At 38.3% G+C, this 18,667-nt stretch overlaps 1 protein-coding gene across 1 annotated transcript in view; it reads right to left on the bottom strand.

Moving 5' to 3' along the window:
* Positions 1-532: 532 nt before the first annotated feature.
* pcdh11 (protocadherin 11) overlaps positions 533-18,667 on the bottom strand; it is a 156,606-nt gene continuing 138,471 nt past the window's right edge. The window contains exon 7 of the mRNA XM_030145097.1: positions 533-4,866. Within this exon, the coding sequence (XP_030000957.1) occupies positions 4,403-4,866 (464 nt within the window). The 3' untranslated portion in view covers positions 533-4,402. The remainder of the gene's footprint in view (positions 4,867-18,667) is intronic.

Genomic DNA, 18,667 nt, shown 5'->3' with positions numbered 1-18,667 from the left:
TTCACAAAGAAAGTAGTTTTTGTTACGAGGATGTTTTTCATGGAAAGGAGGCGGTTTTGCTTTGAATGTATGAATATTATGTATTTTACATACAATACAAGCAGGTGCACGCTGATGCTACTTATTTGGTGAATATAACCTATGTGTGTGCTTAGTAAATTGCATGTTTCTGCATGTTTTTCCATCTCATTAACACTTGTTTAGCTATTCTAAAAGCCATGCTATTGTTTGCCGATCTGCCCCCATGTTCAATAAGTCTGTCTTCAGTTTTCTTTGCTCTTTTTCTATAAATATACACATATACCGTATGTCATAGGTTAATTTATTTCCCCAGCGGTACTAATTTCCAGAAACGATGAAGGTGAAATGCCATGTTCAGTTTGATGGGTCTTATATCATTAGCTTGTAATAGCTATAATTGGAACACAGTGATAGTATGCTCTCATGTCACATCTATCACTGATGTGACAATGCTCTCAGACAATCATAATCACACAACAATGTAAAATGAAGGACAAGCGGGATCCGTGCATACTTTGAGGACTTAATATTTAATGTCTCAAGTAAAATTCAATAACAAGAAAAATCATTTCACCATATGGAAGGTCATTTTTTTCATCGATGTAAATGGGATATTTTACAAAGGCATGACAACACAGACTGTATAGCTTTAACTGACCAATACAGATTTGCTGGCAAGCACTAAAGCCTTCTCTCAAAGCAAACTCGACCTTGACTCACTGATGACTAATTTACAAGCATATACTTAAGTCTTATATCATATTTTGATATAGTTTTTGTACAAGATACATTGTGTACATAAAATATTCTGGCAAAGTGCATGCCAGTATACATATATGTGCACACACAGACATACACACACTCATACATGCAGAGACACACACTTTTTTCCCTCACACACACAGTACACAATCACCTATAAACACATTCAAATACACTCTCACCAATATTATGCATATATTTCCATTTACATTACAGAGATTGTCATCTCATCATTTCTTATTTTTGCCTTTTTCCATTTTATCAACATTGTGAAATCCAGTGTGTCACCTGTAGCTTTAGGCTTTTCTGTATGCATCTTTCCAGTTTGAATCCATTATTACTGGTTGTTAGGGGTACTGCTATGTACAGTTGAAGTCCAGTTTACCTGACAGTAGTAGATTGTTGTGTGTACATAGAGGCTAAAGTGATATGCACACTTAACATAGCTCCTATGTGTACATTGTGTAACATTTGTTTTGTTCGAAAAGACAGACAAACAGGTAGAGCAGTAAACATCAAAACTGACATTGATTCTAATGATGAATGCATGTACATAAGTTTAGTACATACATGGGTAAGTCCAAACAGTTCATGCAAATTATGACACAGGTTGATATGAGAATACGGACATATACTGGAGTTGAAGTCTTCTTGAAATTAAAAGAAAAAAAAAGTGGTGTTTGGTTTCTGTATAGTGTATTTTACTATTTCTATCATTAAGGAAGAAGAAATTGGATCAAATTTGAAAACATGAGTGAGAGCAGAATCATGCAAAGTGAAAACCTGTGATTATTCATGATATTTTGTCAATTCCACTGTGTGTACTCTGAACCTTGACACTACGAAAAACTACTGCTCAGCCTCACCCCCAACAAAACAAAATGCACATTCATATTGTATGCTCTTTGTTCGAAAGATACAAAATAAACACCAGAATCTGTGAGCGGTGAAACAAAACCAGACTGTAGTAGACACAAAAAATGCATGTTAGTCCCCAATGCAACATCCTACTGATGTACATTCATGCAGATATTTTACTATTCTTTTAAGAGGTTTGTCTTTTAATGTTTGCAGCTGCTGCAACATTACAGTACATCTGACTTATGTAGGCAAAGTAAGTAAAAACACAGTGAGACTGACAGAAAGGTAATATTGTGCTTACTGTACACGTGATTGAATAAATGATTTCAAACAGTGTTTTATTACAGTCGTCCTACGCTCATCCATAGATTTTTACTCTGACATGAGGACGTACATTTTCAACTCAGTAAGAATGCGTAAGAGTGTTAATATTTATTTGTGACAAAGTGATCTAGCCCAGATATGTATATGCCCCACTTACAGAAATAACTGCAGACAACAACTAAACACCAACATGTGGCTCACACATGACAGGTCGTACTGTTGCATTTGTCAGAGAATTAAAACTGCAATTTTTAGTGACATAGTGATGTATGTTTTGTTTGATGTGTTCTCCTTTTGATTAAATATGTATTGTTCAGAGCATTTGGAAATACATGTCTGTCCTATAACAATGAAATGAGATAAAAGTAACAGAGGAGGAAAAAAAGTCCAATGGTAGTAAATGAGCTGAAATTGGATTCTCGAACAGGGACATTTTCATCAGCTGATGTTTATAGAAGGATTTGCTTAAGTTGGTTGTTTTGAATTAAATTCATTTTAGTAATTGACTGAAGTGAAATTGGACTGCCCCTTTCCTTGTCCTTGACACACTGTTATTTTAAGTGATCATTTCATGGAGTCACGGATAAATCCTCTTTCTAATGATAAGACTCCTGACCCTAAATATCACTGAGAATAGGTGTGGTAGCTAAGAGCATGCAAACACAATTTGCCTTGCACTCTCCCTTGAGAATGCCACGTTGCATTATAGATTTAGGCCTTTTCCCAATTTGCAAGATGGTACAAGAAAATGAATCGCATGAATCATATACCTGATGATGTAGACACCTGGCTTGGATGTTACTGGAAAGAAAAATGGATATCAGCAAAGTCACTTATTGCTGTAGCAATAGATTATACTGCACCCAATCTGTTACAGCAGCAAGTTAGTCTGAAGTAGTTATCATCATCAGTACAATTTACACACACAGGCAATGGTCTAGTGTGTGTGTGTGTGTGTGTGTGTGTGTGTGTGATGAAAACAGGGTGAGGGGCAGCCTGCAGTGAGACTTTTTCAAACAGTGTCAATGTCTATTCTTATGAAAGCAGCAAAAATTAACATCAATAATTCAGTTGGACTTTGGGCCTGAAGACATTCGTGCACCCTGGTCTATTATTCCAGGGTCAACGCAAAAAGAAAAGAGAGAGAAAAATTATAATAGAAACTCTGCAGCCACAATGAAGACTTGGAAAGTACAACATAGCAATTAATCGCAGCAACATAGGTGCTGCTATTAATTCTAATAGGATGGGAAGACAGCGAGTGTGAAGTAGTCGAGCACTTGTCACCTCTTTATTGTCTCTGTCTATGCAGAAATTGCTCGTTGCCGACCAAGAGAACCATACCAGACCTCCTAACTACAATGGGGGTTGCTACTGAGATCGCACATCAGAGTAATTAGACGGAGAATTTCATAATTGGCTGCATAGTTGTTAATACACAAATATTTCTGAGAAGTGAGAAACTGAGCATATGTGAGAAAAAGAAACAAAAGAGAAGAAACAAAGCGTACATTTCCAAAGCACATCTGTCTGCGCCTTTCAATGCGAAGCTATTGAGATAATGCTAGGGGTGAATACTTTCTTAATAGAGTTGGCAGCGATGGAACAACCACCATATGGAAAACATCTTGAATATGTGTGTGTACGTGCACGAGTTGGTGTTATATTTTGTGTGTACTGGTCCATGGTGAAAATTTAGAATGCAAAAGATTACCGGTGCTGTCTACCATTGGCCTAGTTTTGCTTTGTAGACTTTTTTTATCCTTCTGCAGTCCCCTGACCAAAATAGACTTCTGAAACACGTTCAAGCGAGACAAAAGAAACATTTTCCACCACCAAAGGAGTTTGTGCTGCGTGTTATACAGAGCAATACTTCACTAGAACTTGAAGAGCAACACCATCCACCCACAGCTCATAATTAACATTTAGCCCAATTTAGCTCACTCAACACAAAGTACTGCATTTGCATTTGTTTCTGCATGAGGAAATGATGTATTAGGAGACAGTTCCACTAAGCCAGACCCAAGAAGCTAAAAGTATACAGTGTCCTTTCTTATCACAAAGCAAACTTCATCAAACATGTTTTTTTTTTCTTTTTTTGTGAGAAGGACCTACTTTGGTATATTACTACCTTTTAATCATTATACATAGATCTGCTTTGTTTAGACTCTTTCTGTCCAGACACTTGACCTCAAGAGTGATGCCATGTAATTTTGTCTCAAAAATATCATCATGATCAAACCTGTTTTTTTTTTTTTTTTTTTTTTTTTTTCAGCTTTCTTCATTTTTAAAACTGAGCTAGAGCTGGTCAAAGGTATTCAAATTATGCATACCTCCACACGTACGCATACATACTGATCGAAAGTCACTGACAAAAAGCCATCTAGAGATGGAGTCACATGTATTTCACGCCTAAGAAGATCTGTCTTTACTTTTACAACTGGTGCTCATGTAAGTAAGAACTGCTTCCCACACCGGTGGGCGTCTGCTGCCCAGGGGAGGAGAAGCTCGCCAGGGGGATGACCTTGATGGGGTCCTCCTTCTTACTACTGCAGTGTCTATCCAGGGTGTTGTAGAACTGCGGACGGTTGATCCCTTTGTCCAGTTCATCTTTTTTAGGCACAGACCTGCCCAGGGTATGGCGGCCATCCATGACCCCCATGCTGCCCATGTTAGCTTTGGCTCCCCGGGAACAGCTCTGCTGGAAGCCAAAGGAGTGGAGTGTACCGGTGATGGCAGTGGTGGTAGGGGTGGATGTGGGGCTGTTGCTGCCAGGACTCTGGAAGTGGGCCAGAGCTGGGGGCATCCAGCAGCTGTCAGAGTGGCCCAGTATCAGACACTCCTGGGTGCAGGTCTCAGAGGCCTCAGCCAGGGCTTTCTGCAGGTTCACCTCAATGGCTGTTCAGAAAACAGAGAAAGAGAGAAAGGAAATAAACACTGTTAATCCTATATGTCAGAAGAAACTTGTTTGAATATAATGATTTTACAGGGGTAGTGGAAGTACACAAAATGAACTCATGAATCATAATGTAAACAGAAGAAAGTTGTCATCTTATCAGTGGTTGACCCACAAAATGTCAGCCTTTTAGTGAAATGAAAGCCACTGATAAATGTTTCATTTCATCTTGTAATGAGAAAAACACCAGCAGAGCATTTCATTTCCATTGGTATTCCCATGACTCTGTCTGTTTACCTACAATATGCAATGAATTCCCTGTAGCTTAATTAGAGTTAGAAAAAAAATGTCTTGCTGTTTGTGTCGTGGATTGGCTTTACTGTGTTAAATATTTAATGAACATCTTAACAAAGCATTGTTTATTTTAATCACTGTCAGTGTGGTGCATCCTTAAACCCTTTTGATCTTTCAGGATCCAAAATACATTCAGTCAAAAAAGAAAACCAAAATGATAAATACTGTTATTCCAAGATTTTGGGAGAATCTTCACCTTATTCCAGTGTAATTAATATACCGCAGTAACATACAGTATGCAGTTAATTGCGACAATATTAAGGCTTTATACATGGCAGGTAAGAAAAAAAAACAAAAACCAGATGAAGAAGCGACTAGGCAAGGCTAAGCAGTCAAGCTATCTTATCTCATTATCCCTGCACTGACATCACATGTGGAATGAGGCTGGGATGAGGCCTCAGCATTGAGCCTCAGCAATAAAGCCTGTCAAGCCAGATAATTAGAATGTAAAACAGTATGCACCAAGGCAACCAGAAGCCTGCAGTGTTATGCTTCCTAGGCCATGCAAAGGAAAGGGAGGTTCTCATTCAACATCACATCGCTCCTCTAGGCCTCAGCTTCAAGCTGTCATGTAGAAATTATTTAGTGTATTTGCATAAGTAAGAATGCTATGAATAATTAAGCGGTCTTAGACCCTAGTGCACTGGGACAACTATTTTCCTCACATGCACCAACTTCTCCGACATTGTGTAATTTTTTTTCCACAGACATTGGCAAATCTTCTTGCCACCTTGTTTATTGTTTTATGGCAGTCTACAAAATGAAAATGAATATTCTGATGCCTGTGATACTGTACCAGCCTCCCAAATGGATCTAGATTATTGGATAACAGCTCAATGTTCTCACTTTTTTTTGTTTTTTTTTCTTTTTTGTTTTTGGTGCTATAGCAGATTGGATTGCAATTTGCTGTAGAACAAAATTTGACTGAAAAAAAAAAAAAAAAAAGCAAAAACATGAAATTAGGTTTCAGAGTTATGAAAAAATGAGCAGCATTTGCTACTGAAATGCTGGTGGCAAGGCTGGTTAACGTCCTGAAACCACAGCGAATCATGGGAAATATGCAGTCTCACTCCAGTGTCAAATACCATAACAGTCTGAAAAATGGATGCTCTATCTAGCAACTTTATTGCACTTGTACAGCCACACTAGTTTGAGCCACCAGAGCCAAAATCTAATGTAGCGCCAGAGGACACTGACTTACCAGAGAATCAGCCTCATGCTTTTCACTCCACAACAAAATGATAATTTTGCAGTTGCAGCCAGTATAATGTGAATGATGTTAGGTATTAGTGAGTAATATAAAACATGAGTTTACTTTGTCTTTACTGATTAAAATAACATCCACTGTCTACACTCTACCATAAAAAAATGTTTCTTTTTATAGACGGAGAGAGAACACAGCTGTTAATACACTCCAGTGTGTCATCAAGCCATGATTTCTGGCCTACGCAAAAAAAATCCTGAGCATAAATATGATGAAAAACATTATTTTAAGACACCCTAGTTCAATAGTGGTAGCCTTTCACAGTATTTTAATGTTTTTAAGCCATTATTTCTTAACATGTTTAATGTGTGTAGAAACAAATCTATGAATTTCCTTTACACTTTAATTATGAGAGCTATGTCTGAGAATGAATTGCCTGGTGTAAATTGTGAGGATATATTTGGAAAGCCCACGTGGAGTCAAATCTGTCCTCTCCATATTGAACTGGAGCCTTGGAGCAGCAGTGTATAAATCCCCTGGGCGGTAAATGTGTCACCTTTCAGAGGGTCACTAACTTCATTAAGGCAAAAATGGATGCTGCTTTCTCATTCTCTGAGCTAGCACAATAGAGCCGAGCCAAGTCCGGGCCGTGCCTTGACTCAATCTTTCTCCGAGTGTTTTCAGTGGCTGGTGATGTCTTTTCAGGGTAGGGCCTACTGCCTTTTTTGATGAGGTAATACTATTAGCATACACTTTTTATTCTAAGAGCATGCATCAGGACACAGAAAAAAATGTTTTTGGGCCTGTACACAAACATCTTTGCCAGACTCTCCTTTCCTAACTTTAACCGATCAGTACAGCCAAAGGTGAAACTGTCTTTAAAGTTTCTTACTTTATAAATGAAAGGTAGACGGGGGGCTCCATGACTTCACACAGCTTGAACTCACAGCAGTTCTATGTCGACAGATTTCACTGCTTCCAAATTTTGTATGCAATACTACACATCCAGTCTCTCCAAAAGACATAGGCATGGACTATTTTTCTATTCCAGGGGGATAGTTTGGATAGGCGGTAGCAGGTTTGGGAGGGTGGGAGCATGGCATGAGTGATGTCGTTGACAGTTCTTGCTGCTTTCGTCAGCTAGAGGTATGCTGCAGCCTGCTTGTGATGCCACCGTCTTTTGTATTCAGGGGAAACAACTGTACCCTGCGGAGCTTTCTGGAGGAATCACACATCACTGACGCCACAGATCCCCTGATGCCGTGAACATTCTCTTCTACATTCCCTTCAAGGAAATTTGAATGGCAGACAAGTGGGGATAATGGCAAACAATGGAATATAATAGACAGCATGATTGAGAACAGACCTACTGTTTTCATCTGAGATAAAGCATCCTCACTGTGCAGCTGCGATACAGTTGAAACAAATACCGATAGCTGTTTAGTTTATCTTCCAGTCAATCAAACATCTAATGAAGGTTCGCTTTCAATCTCCCTCAATACCTGTCTGCTGTTCACTCAACAAATTAAATGGTATTTAATTCATGTCCTGATTCCAAATAGCCTACGGGCAAAGTTGACGCTGTGTTGGAAGCTAATTGTTTTAAGTTAATCCATTATGTGCAGTGTTTTCCATGTACGCCTTAGTGCCACGGTTCAACCCTTGGAGTTGAGCTTATGGTCATACACAAGGTCAATATCAGTAGTACCCTTCAGCTGTCTTGTTCTGCAACATCAACACATCCTTTGGCCAACTACAGATCAAACACCACTGCATCCACCTTCAGGTGACCTTACACCGGTGCAGTCAAAGTTAACAGCTTGTGTAAACATTTAACATGTGTACGAAGTATGATAATGCATGTTGTGTTTTGGGATTTTTTGATATTCTAGCCCAGTGTTTTTCGCCCGGAATTCAAATGGGGTCACCTAAAATTTCTAGTTATTGATAAAGAAAAAAAAAAAAAAAAAAAAAAAAAACAGAACAAAACGTACTAATAAAAATATATGGTGAGTTGAGAGAGACAATCCCAATCCATAAAAGACATGACAAACCCTGAAGCTGGAACTGAAGCACTGTGGTACTGTTTCTCTTTCAAATGTTCCTTGTGGTCGGTTTAAGATGATGCAGCTCTTTCATAATTCCTAATTTCATAATTAATAAGCCTTGTAAATACAAGCTGAGCATTGCAAATGAGGAGTTGATAATATTATTTATCTTGTTTTTTTTTTGTTGTTGTGATTTTTTGTCTTTTTTTTCTCTTTTTTGGGGGTTTAATAGGTTTGAAGGTTTGTTGTATAATTTGTTTGGGGTTCTTTTTGTATTGTGTCTGTGTGGTTCCTTAAGTCTCAGTGCATGTTTATGTAAATGTATAATTTAAAATAATTTAAAAAATAAGTAAATAAAAAGCTGGACTGACTGTACATATCCTGACCAAGGAAAATACAATTCTCACTTTGTGCAGTAATCTATACCTGGCTTTTCTGCCTCCGTCCACTATAATATACATTATATAGACTAAATGTCATCTAAAATTGACTTTTATTTGCAACATACTATAACAAACTATTACATGATCAAAAACAACTTAATTTTAGCCAAGAAAAAAAAAAAGTCTCTGTTTTCAATGTCTGGGGTCACCAGAAATTTGTGATTTCAAAATGGGGTCACGAGCCAAAAAAGGTTGGGAACCACTGTTCTAGCCTTAGCACTGCTTCTTATTTTAGTTCCCACATGTTCTCACTTGCTCTCTTTTAAATCTATTTGGTAATTCCCAATCAGTTGGCACACACACAGGTGATTTATTAATAATAAATGTGTTTTTAAATGAAGCTGTGACATTAAACATCCCCGAAATCAAATTCACAGCCTGATTTACTGCTGTGTTTCGCACAGCAATGTTTCTACTACAAATGTTTCATAAAAGTGCTGAATTTAGGACTACTGTTTACATTTGTTGTGTGTTTGGCCGTTTGTGTTTTGTATATTAATAGAGGCTGTAATGCTGAAATAATAAGCTATAATTTTTATTTATTTTTTTTTTCCATGCCTACACTGCTGCTGCATGCTAATGGTGCGATTATGGCACACAGTCTGTAATATCAAGGTAATTACATAAATACATTTCAGCATCAAGGTGATGTCATTATGAGTTGATTTGTGTAAGATAAACAGTGCATGAAAGTACTATAGCGACCTGATATATGGATGCTTGTGGTTTTTTGTGTCATATATTCATATCCATTTCATCTCACTTTTTCCTGAAGGTCTTGAAATGAACTAATGCAAATGCAAACTCTGATAGGCAGAAACAGACACACACAACGAGGATGCATATTATCCAGCTGATCAGGCCTTCTCAGTACAATAGCACGAGATATTTAACATGACAGTTGATATATTAAAGATGATATTTACTGACAAAGCTAGTTACATCTTGATGAGCTTCACATTAAGGTCTGCACACATACCACGATTCGACTCATTATTTCAGCATGCACACACTCATTATTGCTAATTAAAAGGATAATTGCATGCATCTAGGACATTAAATTCCTCCAACAGCCATCAGGAAGGTGGACTAGGCCCCTGACTCATCCTACAGTGTTAATTGGTGCAGTCTTTCTAATGTTAAGCCTCAAACCTATATGCATCAAACTCATGTATTGTCAAATTTTAACTTTTTTCACCCCCCTGTAAACAGTCCCGGTTTTACCATTGCTGAGGTTGTTCTGTCACATGCTTGTACTATTGCAGTGTAAAATACTCAGCTCTAATTCATATGCAGAAATCTTTCCACAGCTGAAATCCCGCAAAGCTTCTTTCGATGGCGTTTTGGACACATGTTTATTTTAGTGTCTAAGGTCTTGATACGGGGCTGTCACTATAGAATGCAGTTGTTTTCGCACATTCACCGCAGAGTCTCAAAAAAGCTCAAGAAAGTGTAAATTTTTTTTTTTTAACTTGTCACACAACTTTCACAAGAGTGCAAAAGTTCACACATATTCCAGGCTGTAACTATGATGACAAAACAATTGAAGTTTTATCACCTAAAGCTTTACCCCTGTCAGTGTGAGCTCATTTAGAACTAGAAGCACTCGGAGAGTGCAGACCTCCGCCAAGGCAGATCAATGCCCCCCCCCCCCATGTCTTTCTGTCTGTCTGTCTGTGTGCAAGATAGCTCAAAAAGTTATGGACGGATTTGGATGAAAATTTCAGGAAATGCTGTGTCTATGAGTGCTTTTCTAGAAAAGACAGCGCAGACCTCTGCCAAGGCAGATCAGTGACCCCCCCTCCCACCCCCCCAATCACCACCAAAATTTAATCATTTGTTCCTTGTACCAGTATCAGCCTTTCCTGAAATTTTCATCCAAATCTGTCCACAACTTTTTGAGTTATCTTGCACACAGACAGACAGACAAAATAACAGACAGACAAACCAACGCCGGCAAAAACATAACCTCCTTGGCAGAGGTAATAAAATAAAATACATAAGACCTATTAAATGAGGAATACAAGAAAAGCACTCAGAGAGCGCAGACCTCTGCCAAGACAGATCTGCCCCCCCATCCCTGATCACCACCAAAATGTAATCATTTCTTCCTTGTGCCAGTATCAACATTTCCTGAAAATTTCATGAAAATCCATCCATAACTTTTTGAGTTGTCTTGCTAACAAACAAACAAACAAACAAACACACAAAGCAAAGCGATCACAATACCTCCTGGCGGAGGTAATCAGCAGATTACCCAGTGCCAAAAAAATATAATAAAAATATATATAAATACCTTGTCTTTAATCAACACTCATGGTACCATTCTGCTGTACCTCAATTACTGCAGCTATCAAAACTGCAAAGAAATATTATGCATTTGTTTGTCATAGAAAATGATTTTAAACAGTTTGGAAGGGAAAAATAAATGCAGAGGGTATGCAGGCTTGAGTCCCTGAGCCTGGAGGGAACCCAAAAGACAGAAACACCAGAATACGGAAGATTCTTTCAAACAAATAGAATCTCAGTAGAAATAATTGGGTTTGTAATTACCAAGACCTTATCACTTCACTCGGCCTTATACCCACTCCAAACCTACAATCTGGATAAGCAAATGGATGGTCATTAATAATAATAGCGCTATTAAAACTGCTTGATGTTGAACTGAAAAGAGAGATGCCATTACTTTCATCAAAGCTCTAGCAATAATTATTTGAAGGAGAAACTAATGTCTCACTTTCACAGAATTACAAATAAGAGACAGCCCACTTACATGGATTTCATCATCTTTCCTGCTTTCTCTGGGCTCATATTTATGCACTTGTGACTAATTCAAAGTTTTCATTATGTGTACTCATATGATATAGGCAAAGCTCATGAGAGGCAGGATTTGGAAAGAAAATACAAGCCTTATTTTGGAAATCATACATACAGTCGTGGAAAAAATTATTAGACCACCCCTTGTTTTCTTCAGTTTCTTGTTCATTTGCCTGGTACAACTTAAGATACATTTGTTTGGACAAATATAATAATAACAACAAAATAGCTCATAAGAGTCTAATTTCAGAGCTGATATCTAGCCATTTTCTATGTTTTCTTGATAATAAACAAAATCACTTAAATTGTTTTTTTTCCCCTAAAATCACTTCAGTTCTTACATCAATATCTATGGCATTATACTGACAAAAACAGTGCTTTTAGGCATTCCATGTTTTTTTTTCTGTCTGTTTTAGTCCCATGATACACACAAGAACTAGTACTTGATTGCATAATCATTGTTTTTTGATGGTCTAATAATTTTTTCCGCAACTGTATACAGGTCATTGCCACTGCTATCCATTGTTCTGACTAATTTGCGCTACAATAATACATACATAAACATATATTTTTAATAGGCCAGATCCCTGTACATATCCACCCGCTGTATAAAAATTCCAATTTGCACTTTCTGAACATATTACAATAGAAAAGCCCATTGTAAATAACATATACATAAACATATATTCTAATAGACCGGATCCCTGTACACATCAACTCACTGTATAAAACTCCACTTTGCACATATTACAATATAAATCCATTGTGAATCTCATCCCATTGTTGTCCTTGTCTCTAGTCAAATGTTTGTCTTTATTAGGTCTATGTTCAAATGGGATTGGGTTCATGATGTTTTGAGTTCATGTTGAAATGTGAGCAAAGAAAAACCAAAGCCAAATTCCTTGTATGTGTTCACGTACTTGGCCAATAAAGCAGATTCTGGTTCTGAATTAAAAGAACTCTGTGACTGACTCCTCAGGAATAAGGCCATTTCTTTGGCAATGCTGAATTAAGTTTTTTCTCCATGTCAATCTTAAATGTTATTTGGATTTCCTTACTTTTATCAGTTGGAGGTACAGTATAATCCCTGGCAAAGGCAATAAGAGCTGTCATTGTCACCGCTGACAAGGGCATGGACAAGGAAGTAAATATTCCTTTGTGGCAATAAAAAAAAAAAAAAAAAACTTGCTGTGCTCCGTAGAAGGCAGAGATCAACAGAGGTCAGTGGTGCCATGTAAGAGGCTGACATGTACATTATTAAGAGCTATAAGAACTTGCTGGGGCAGACCGCTTATCAAGGCCTGCTGGAGTATTTTATTAAGAGGATTTTATTATGGGCCGCGGAACAACAAAAATATTATCTCTATGATCCTTTGTCATCCACTGTGCACCCTCACTACTGATCACATGACTCACAAACCCCATTCTGGTGAAAGATATTGCGTCATGTCCAATAATGGCACAAAGGATTTCTCCACTGAAACATACATCCCAGAACAATTCAGCCTAGCAGCGATGCAAAGTGAGAGATATAAGCAATGGGAAAGTCATTGTTACTCTTTTTCCTTTTTAAAACAAATAGTGCCAGATGTAAAGAATGGCCTTTTTTGCAGAAGACAATGTGACGCAGATAAGAGAGGAGCAAGGTTGTCCATATATACTCTAGACTAATTACTTTTGATGCATTTACTAAGATGCCTCTGACAACGGTGAGTCTCTGAGCCACATACGTATTTATCAGCACTTGTGGGACCTATACTGTTCCTCGCCTGTAATCCATCTAGCCTTGTCTACTCTCGACCCCTTTTGCTTTCCTAGTGTTTGACCCATTGTAACTGAAAGTAATTGCAGGCAGAAAACAACATCTAATGATTACTTTATCTAGGAGTCTGAGAGAGAGTGAAAAGTCACAGACAGGTACTTTCAACAAAAGGAGGAGGCCTTTTTGTTCCCGACACACAATTTCAGACAACAAAGAATATTATTGACTTGGCTGAGATTAGAACACCAAAACAAATAACAAAGCACAGGGAGAGGACAAAGTGCACAAAGAGAGAAAGGATCTCTCGAACAACCGAGTGCCAAGTACTTGCCTCTTTCTTTTTGTTGCCATTGATTAAAAGCATGTTGTAGGTTGAAGTGCCAATTTCTCCACTGAAAATATACAACAGAAACAAAATGTACAGACTTAATTGAATGCAAATTCCTTTATTTTGAAGTCACCTTTCTTCTCAAGAGAAGGGGAAAACCGCTGTAAATTTTTTATTTTGCCTCAGCATAAAATGTTTACGAAAAAGCAAACCCAACAACAGTCGGCACAATTGTGTGATTTCCATCAACAGAAAACGCAGTTGGGAAGGTAGAACACAAAACTGCTTTCTTCCTGACACTTGACTTTTTGTGTGTGACATTGGTTGATTACATCTTTTTCATTATGTCTAGACCGCTATTGGGCCTCCCCACCCGAGGACAAGATGCTGGTGTCACCATCAACACAATCAGGCCTGGCCAAATACCCAGCATGGGCCAGATAGATGAGAGGTGCAAACACCATAACAATCCGCAATCAGCGCTCATCACCACAATGACACACAGAGAAGGAGGAACAGAGTTTCTATGGGGGGTAGAAACACAAGACAGGCATCCACACATCCACACATCAGCACCCTCACACATACACAAATGCTCTGATTTAAAATCATACAAGGACACTCATTCATTCCCTTCTTTTGTGAATCTGTGCTCGTGCAGGTGCTAGATGATACTGTACACTAGATATATACTGTAGGTATGCTGTCACTGACAAGGAACCAGTACATAAATGCATATTTATAAGATTTAAAAATGTGAATCCCCCTTAAAATTCATTGCACATGGATGAATGTCTGAAAATTTCCATACTGTGTAGATAATATGAGGTCTGGAAATGAAAACACAGAGCGGGGAAAGAAATGAAAGTGAAAATATTTTAGGAGGATTAAAATAAAAAAGAAAATAGGCTGATTAAGTGGGACCTTCCAAAGCTGTCTGATATTTGCAGGAAGATTGGATTGTTCCAGCAAAAATGTTATCTAAACAATCATGATTTTGAGGAAGGGACTTTGATCTAAAAATGTAAATGTCACTTATAATGCTCTTTGTATTTTTTTTTTTTTAATCAAATTACAAGCTGATTGGAAGCATAAGCAGGTCCTCAGAAAATTAAACCTGTTGCCAGTGCAATAGTAAAATGTTTCACAAATACATAACAGCTAATAAAAAATGAGGTCCCAGCTTTTCATGATTGAGGAGAGACTGTGAGACAAACTGTGTAGCAGCCGACACTGAGCTACATCCTGTGTCATGTAACAAGCAAATTCATCACACTGACCCGTTGCCCCCAATTATTATGGAAAACAAGAATGAATCAAATTAACATTGAAGAAGCTCTCGGATCCGACGGCTTGTCTGTATATAGCCGATGGATACACTAGGAGGGGAAAAGAGGGTAATAAACAAGGTGCCACTGCATATGCTATATATCTTGCAGTCATTGATGATTAGCTCTGTTTTCCCTTAGCCATACATTACTGTTATTGCCTCCACGGGCAGGCAGATAGGAAGAGGATCCAAAGACATCGTGAAACCCATCTTTCAATGAGTAACTGGCAGGCTGAAAACCACTCAGCACCAGCTACGGTGTGATTTTAGTGCATGACTGATCTGGGCACAGGGAAAATTGTAATGTCTTATATGTCAGAGCTGAGAGTGGGACCTGCTGTACAGGTGGTGTTGTCTTTTAGAGTGTGCGTGTGTGTGTATTGAGTGAGTTATGTTATTTATAAGTCACATCATGTGTAGTCAAAAAGAGTCCCTCTTCAGATGTCAACAGCTCAAGTATTCTCAGTATTTTGTCCCGGTAGGCAATCCTGAAAATGTATAATCTATATGAGGTGTCAGTGTCAGAGGCAGATACTCACACTATCCTTTTCCTTTTTTTTTTTTTATCCATTTTCAAAATATTTTGAGAACAGCTTAGGAATGAATGCAGTCTGTATACAGTATTAGTCACAGTCATTAGTGCTGAGCAAACTTATATTTGTAATATCAGTGTGTGGTGCAGCATGGTAAAGGTTTTAATATGAGGGGCAGACTCTCCCCAGATCCCCCTGTGCATGTACACTTTAAAGGTTTTCCTTCTCCGAAGCGCCACAGACCCTCCTCCGGGGACAACTATTAATTTTTCACCGAAACCTTCCCTGAATAATGAATTCTGTCCTATTTATACGCTGTGATAAGTCCACTGAATGTCTAAAAAGGGGTTATCATATAAAGGGTAAGGCTTTCAGAGAAAGACCTGTTCCTGCTTAACATGTTTAATTCATCCGCATCGCCATGTTCTTGAAAGCAGAGGCAAAGTCATATAATGTATCGCTGGCAAACATGAAAGCAGACACAAGCGGCACATTCAATAAATCACAGCTTTACTTTTACTGTTTTGATGTTGACTGTCACAATCCTCCACCCAAACACCAGTCGTTGAAAGTTCAGATATATGCCTTTTATTCCTCCAGGCCCGGGCTGACAGATACGCTCTTGCTAAAATCGCAGAGGTATTCAGTGGCTTGTGTTAATGTTTCTGTCAGTGCGCACTTTATTTGGGGTGTGTTGAGTGCAGGCATTGTCAGCTAACATTCACAACGGGGAGAGAGCGACAGATACAGACGCAAACGTACAGTGGGAGAAAGAGAGAGTAGAACAGAGGATGTAATGTGGCAGTTATCAAAACACATGCACAAATACAACATGAAATAAAAAATATTAAATAAGTTATGCAAAAGGACAAATTAACTAAGGCTAGTCACCTTTTTCAATTATTTTACAATTATTACATACTGCTTTCCAAAAATTACAACTTTCTCTTATGAAGTGATAGCAAACATCTGTTTTATTTATATATTTCACTGTCAGACATAAAGACCCAAACAGCCACTGACAACCAACACCATCTACTGATCTAAACTGTTTAATCCCTGTTGATCCACTAATCCTGTCAATCCATGTAAATAATTGGTGTAATATGCGGTTTGTCATCTTTTCATGGTCATCAGATATGACCCATTTGGATGTTCAGAGGCTCCGTAGTTACTGTGGAAACACTGTCATCTTCCACAACATTGATTCACCAGTAAAACCCATGGAGTTGGATCAGTGACAGTGGATGGACACACTTGTTTTGACATTCAATTTAATGATTTATTTTGCTGAAAATGTCCCTTTTTCTTCAGTTTTCTCTGTTTTAATACAATAACCTTTGAAGTAACTCTGAGCTTTTATGAACATCTACATGATCAGTGAATTAAATATAGGAAAATACATGGTTTATACTGAAAAAAAAACTCAATATAGAGGATAATATTACAATAAATGATGATAAATCACTTAAGAAAGGTTAAATATAGAGGAAAATTCAGTTGGGAACTGACATAAAAGTAGCACTGGGTCTTTATGGGTTAATATACTTAAGTCTGTTGCCTTTAAATAAACACAGTTAACTTTTTCACCAAGATTTCTGCTGAACTATTCAGTCCTATAATTCAACTATTCTTAAATCACACACATTAGCACAGAATAAAAAACTAAGTTTGCGTCATTTTCGGTTTGATACTTTCATACTACTGAAGGAAATCCAAGCACTTGGACCTAATTCAGTGTCTGTAAGTCGACCAGACCCTCATTTGGTTTACTGAGGTGTCTCAATAGAAATAAAAAAAAAGAGAAGAAATGAAATAAAAGGGCAAAAGCAGAAAGTAGGTTCGCTGATTGTGCTGTGCCTGTGATGATGAAGGGAATGCTCCAGTGGCTGCAGCAGTCCACAGAGGAGGAATTGTTGAAAATAGCCACACAACTACTTTGCTCTAGAGACTGTCGGCAACCCATTGACCTCAATGTCTTTTATGGTGTTTAGCCTAGAGCTCTAACTATCAGATATTAACACCCAACGTCTTTGATTTTGCGTGCTTGTCAGGCCCTGAAGACACTCGTATTTTGTCCTGGGGTGCCATCCTCTTTATGTCAGCGGTAGCGTCCTCTTCTAATACGACACACACCCACAAAGAGGCAAGGGTATGTCACTTTTCTTCTGCCTGGCATCGCGTACAAGCTCTAATGTTGACATGTCTTAGCAGAGCCTGGGGATGGCATGTAAAACAGGAAGTGCGGAAAAAAAAAGGAAAAAGCAAAACGGAAAAAAAAAAAGCTCTGAATGTCACTATTATGTCCGGGTGTTTGTAGAAGTGTGGGAGAAAATTGCCAGAGCTTCCTGGCTCATCACCACTGCCACAACATGCTGCGATGACATCACTACAGCCATTTTCATCCTGCAGTTTATTTCATGCTGTGTTTGTGTACGCCCATGCCTGCATGCGCGTGGGCGTTTGTGTGGATATAGGAGTGTGAATGTGTGACAGGGACAGAAACAAGCGCACTCTCTATGTAATTCAGTGTGTGAAGGTACCAATACCCATCTCTATGATAATTTCCTATTCACTATGAGCAAAGACAGCAACACTGATACAATTCATTTCCTCTTTATTAACTGGTGCGGAAATGCTGGGCCTGGCAGAAGTGACTTCTCAAGTCTTTCAGGGCTAAGGGGTGGCAGAGTTTGTTTTATGGGTGGGAGGAGAAAGCTACTAGGACAGGGCAGATGATTTTGGGAGTCATGCATCCATAATAATGTGTGCAGCAGAGACAAGAGGCTTAGTTTCCATGAACATTTAGTCGCTTATTGAGTCTCTTATTTTGCATGAGACCCCAGGTCAGAGCCACTCAGTCTGAAAAAAATCCCTTTTTTTTTGTCTAAAACGGTGCGATCACCTCTTTGAACTTCTGCCAAAGTTTCTATATCATATTTCTTGTTAGCATCACTTGTTTGAGTTTCATGTGTGACATCTAG

The sequence above is a fragment of the Sphaeramia orbicularis genome, chromosome 10, assembly GCF_902148855.1.
Source record: "Sphaeramia orbicularis chromosome 10, fSphaOr1.1, whole genome shotgun sequence".
NCBI classification, from domain to species: Eukaryota; Metazoa; Chordata; class Actinopteri; order Kurtiformes; family Apogonidae; genus Sphaeramia; species Sphaeramia orbicularis.
The sequence above is the reverse complement of the archived record's forward strand: the minus strand, read 5'-3'. Positions and strand labels throughout refer to the sequence as shown.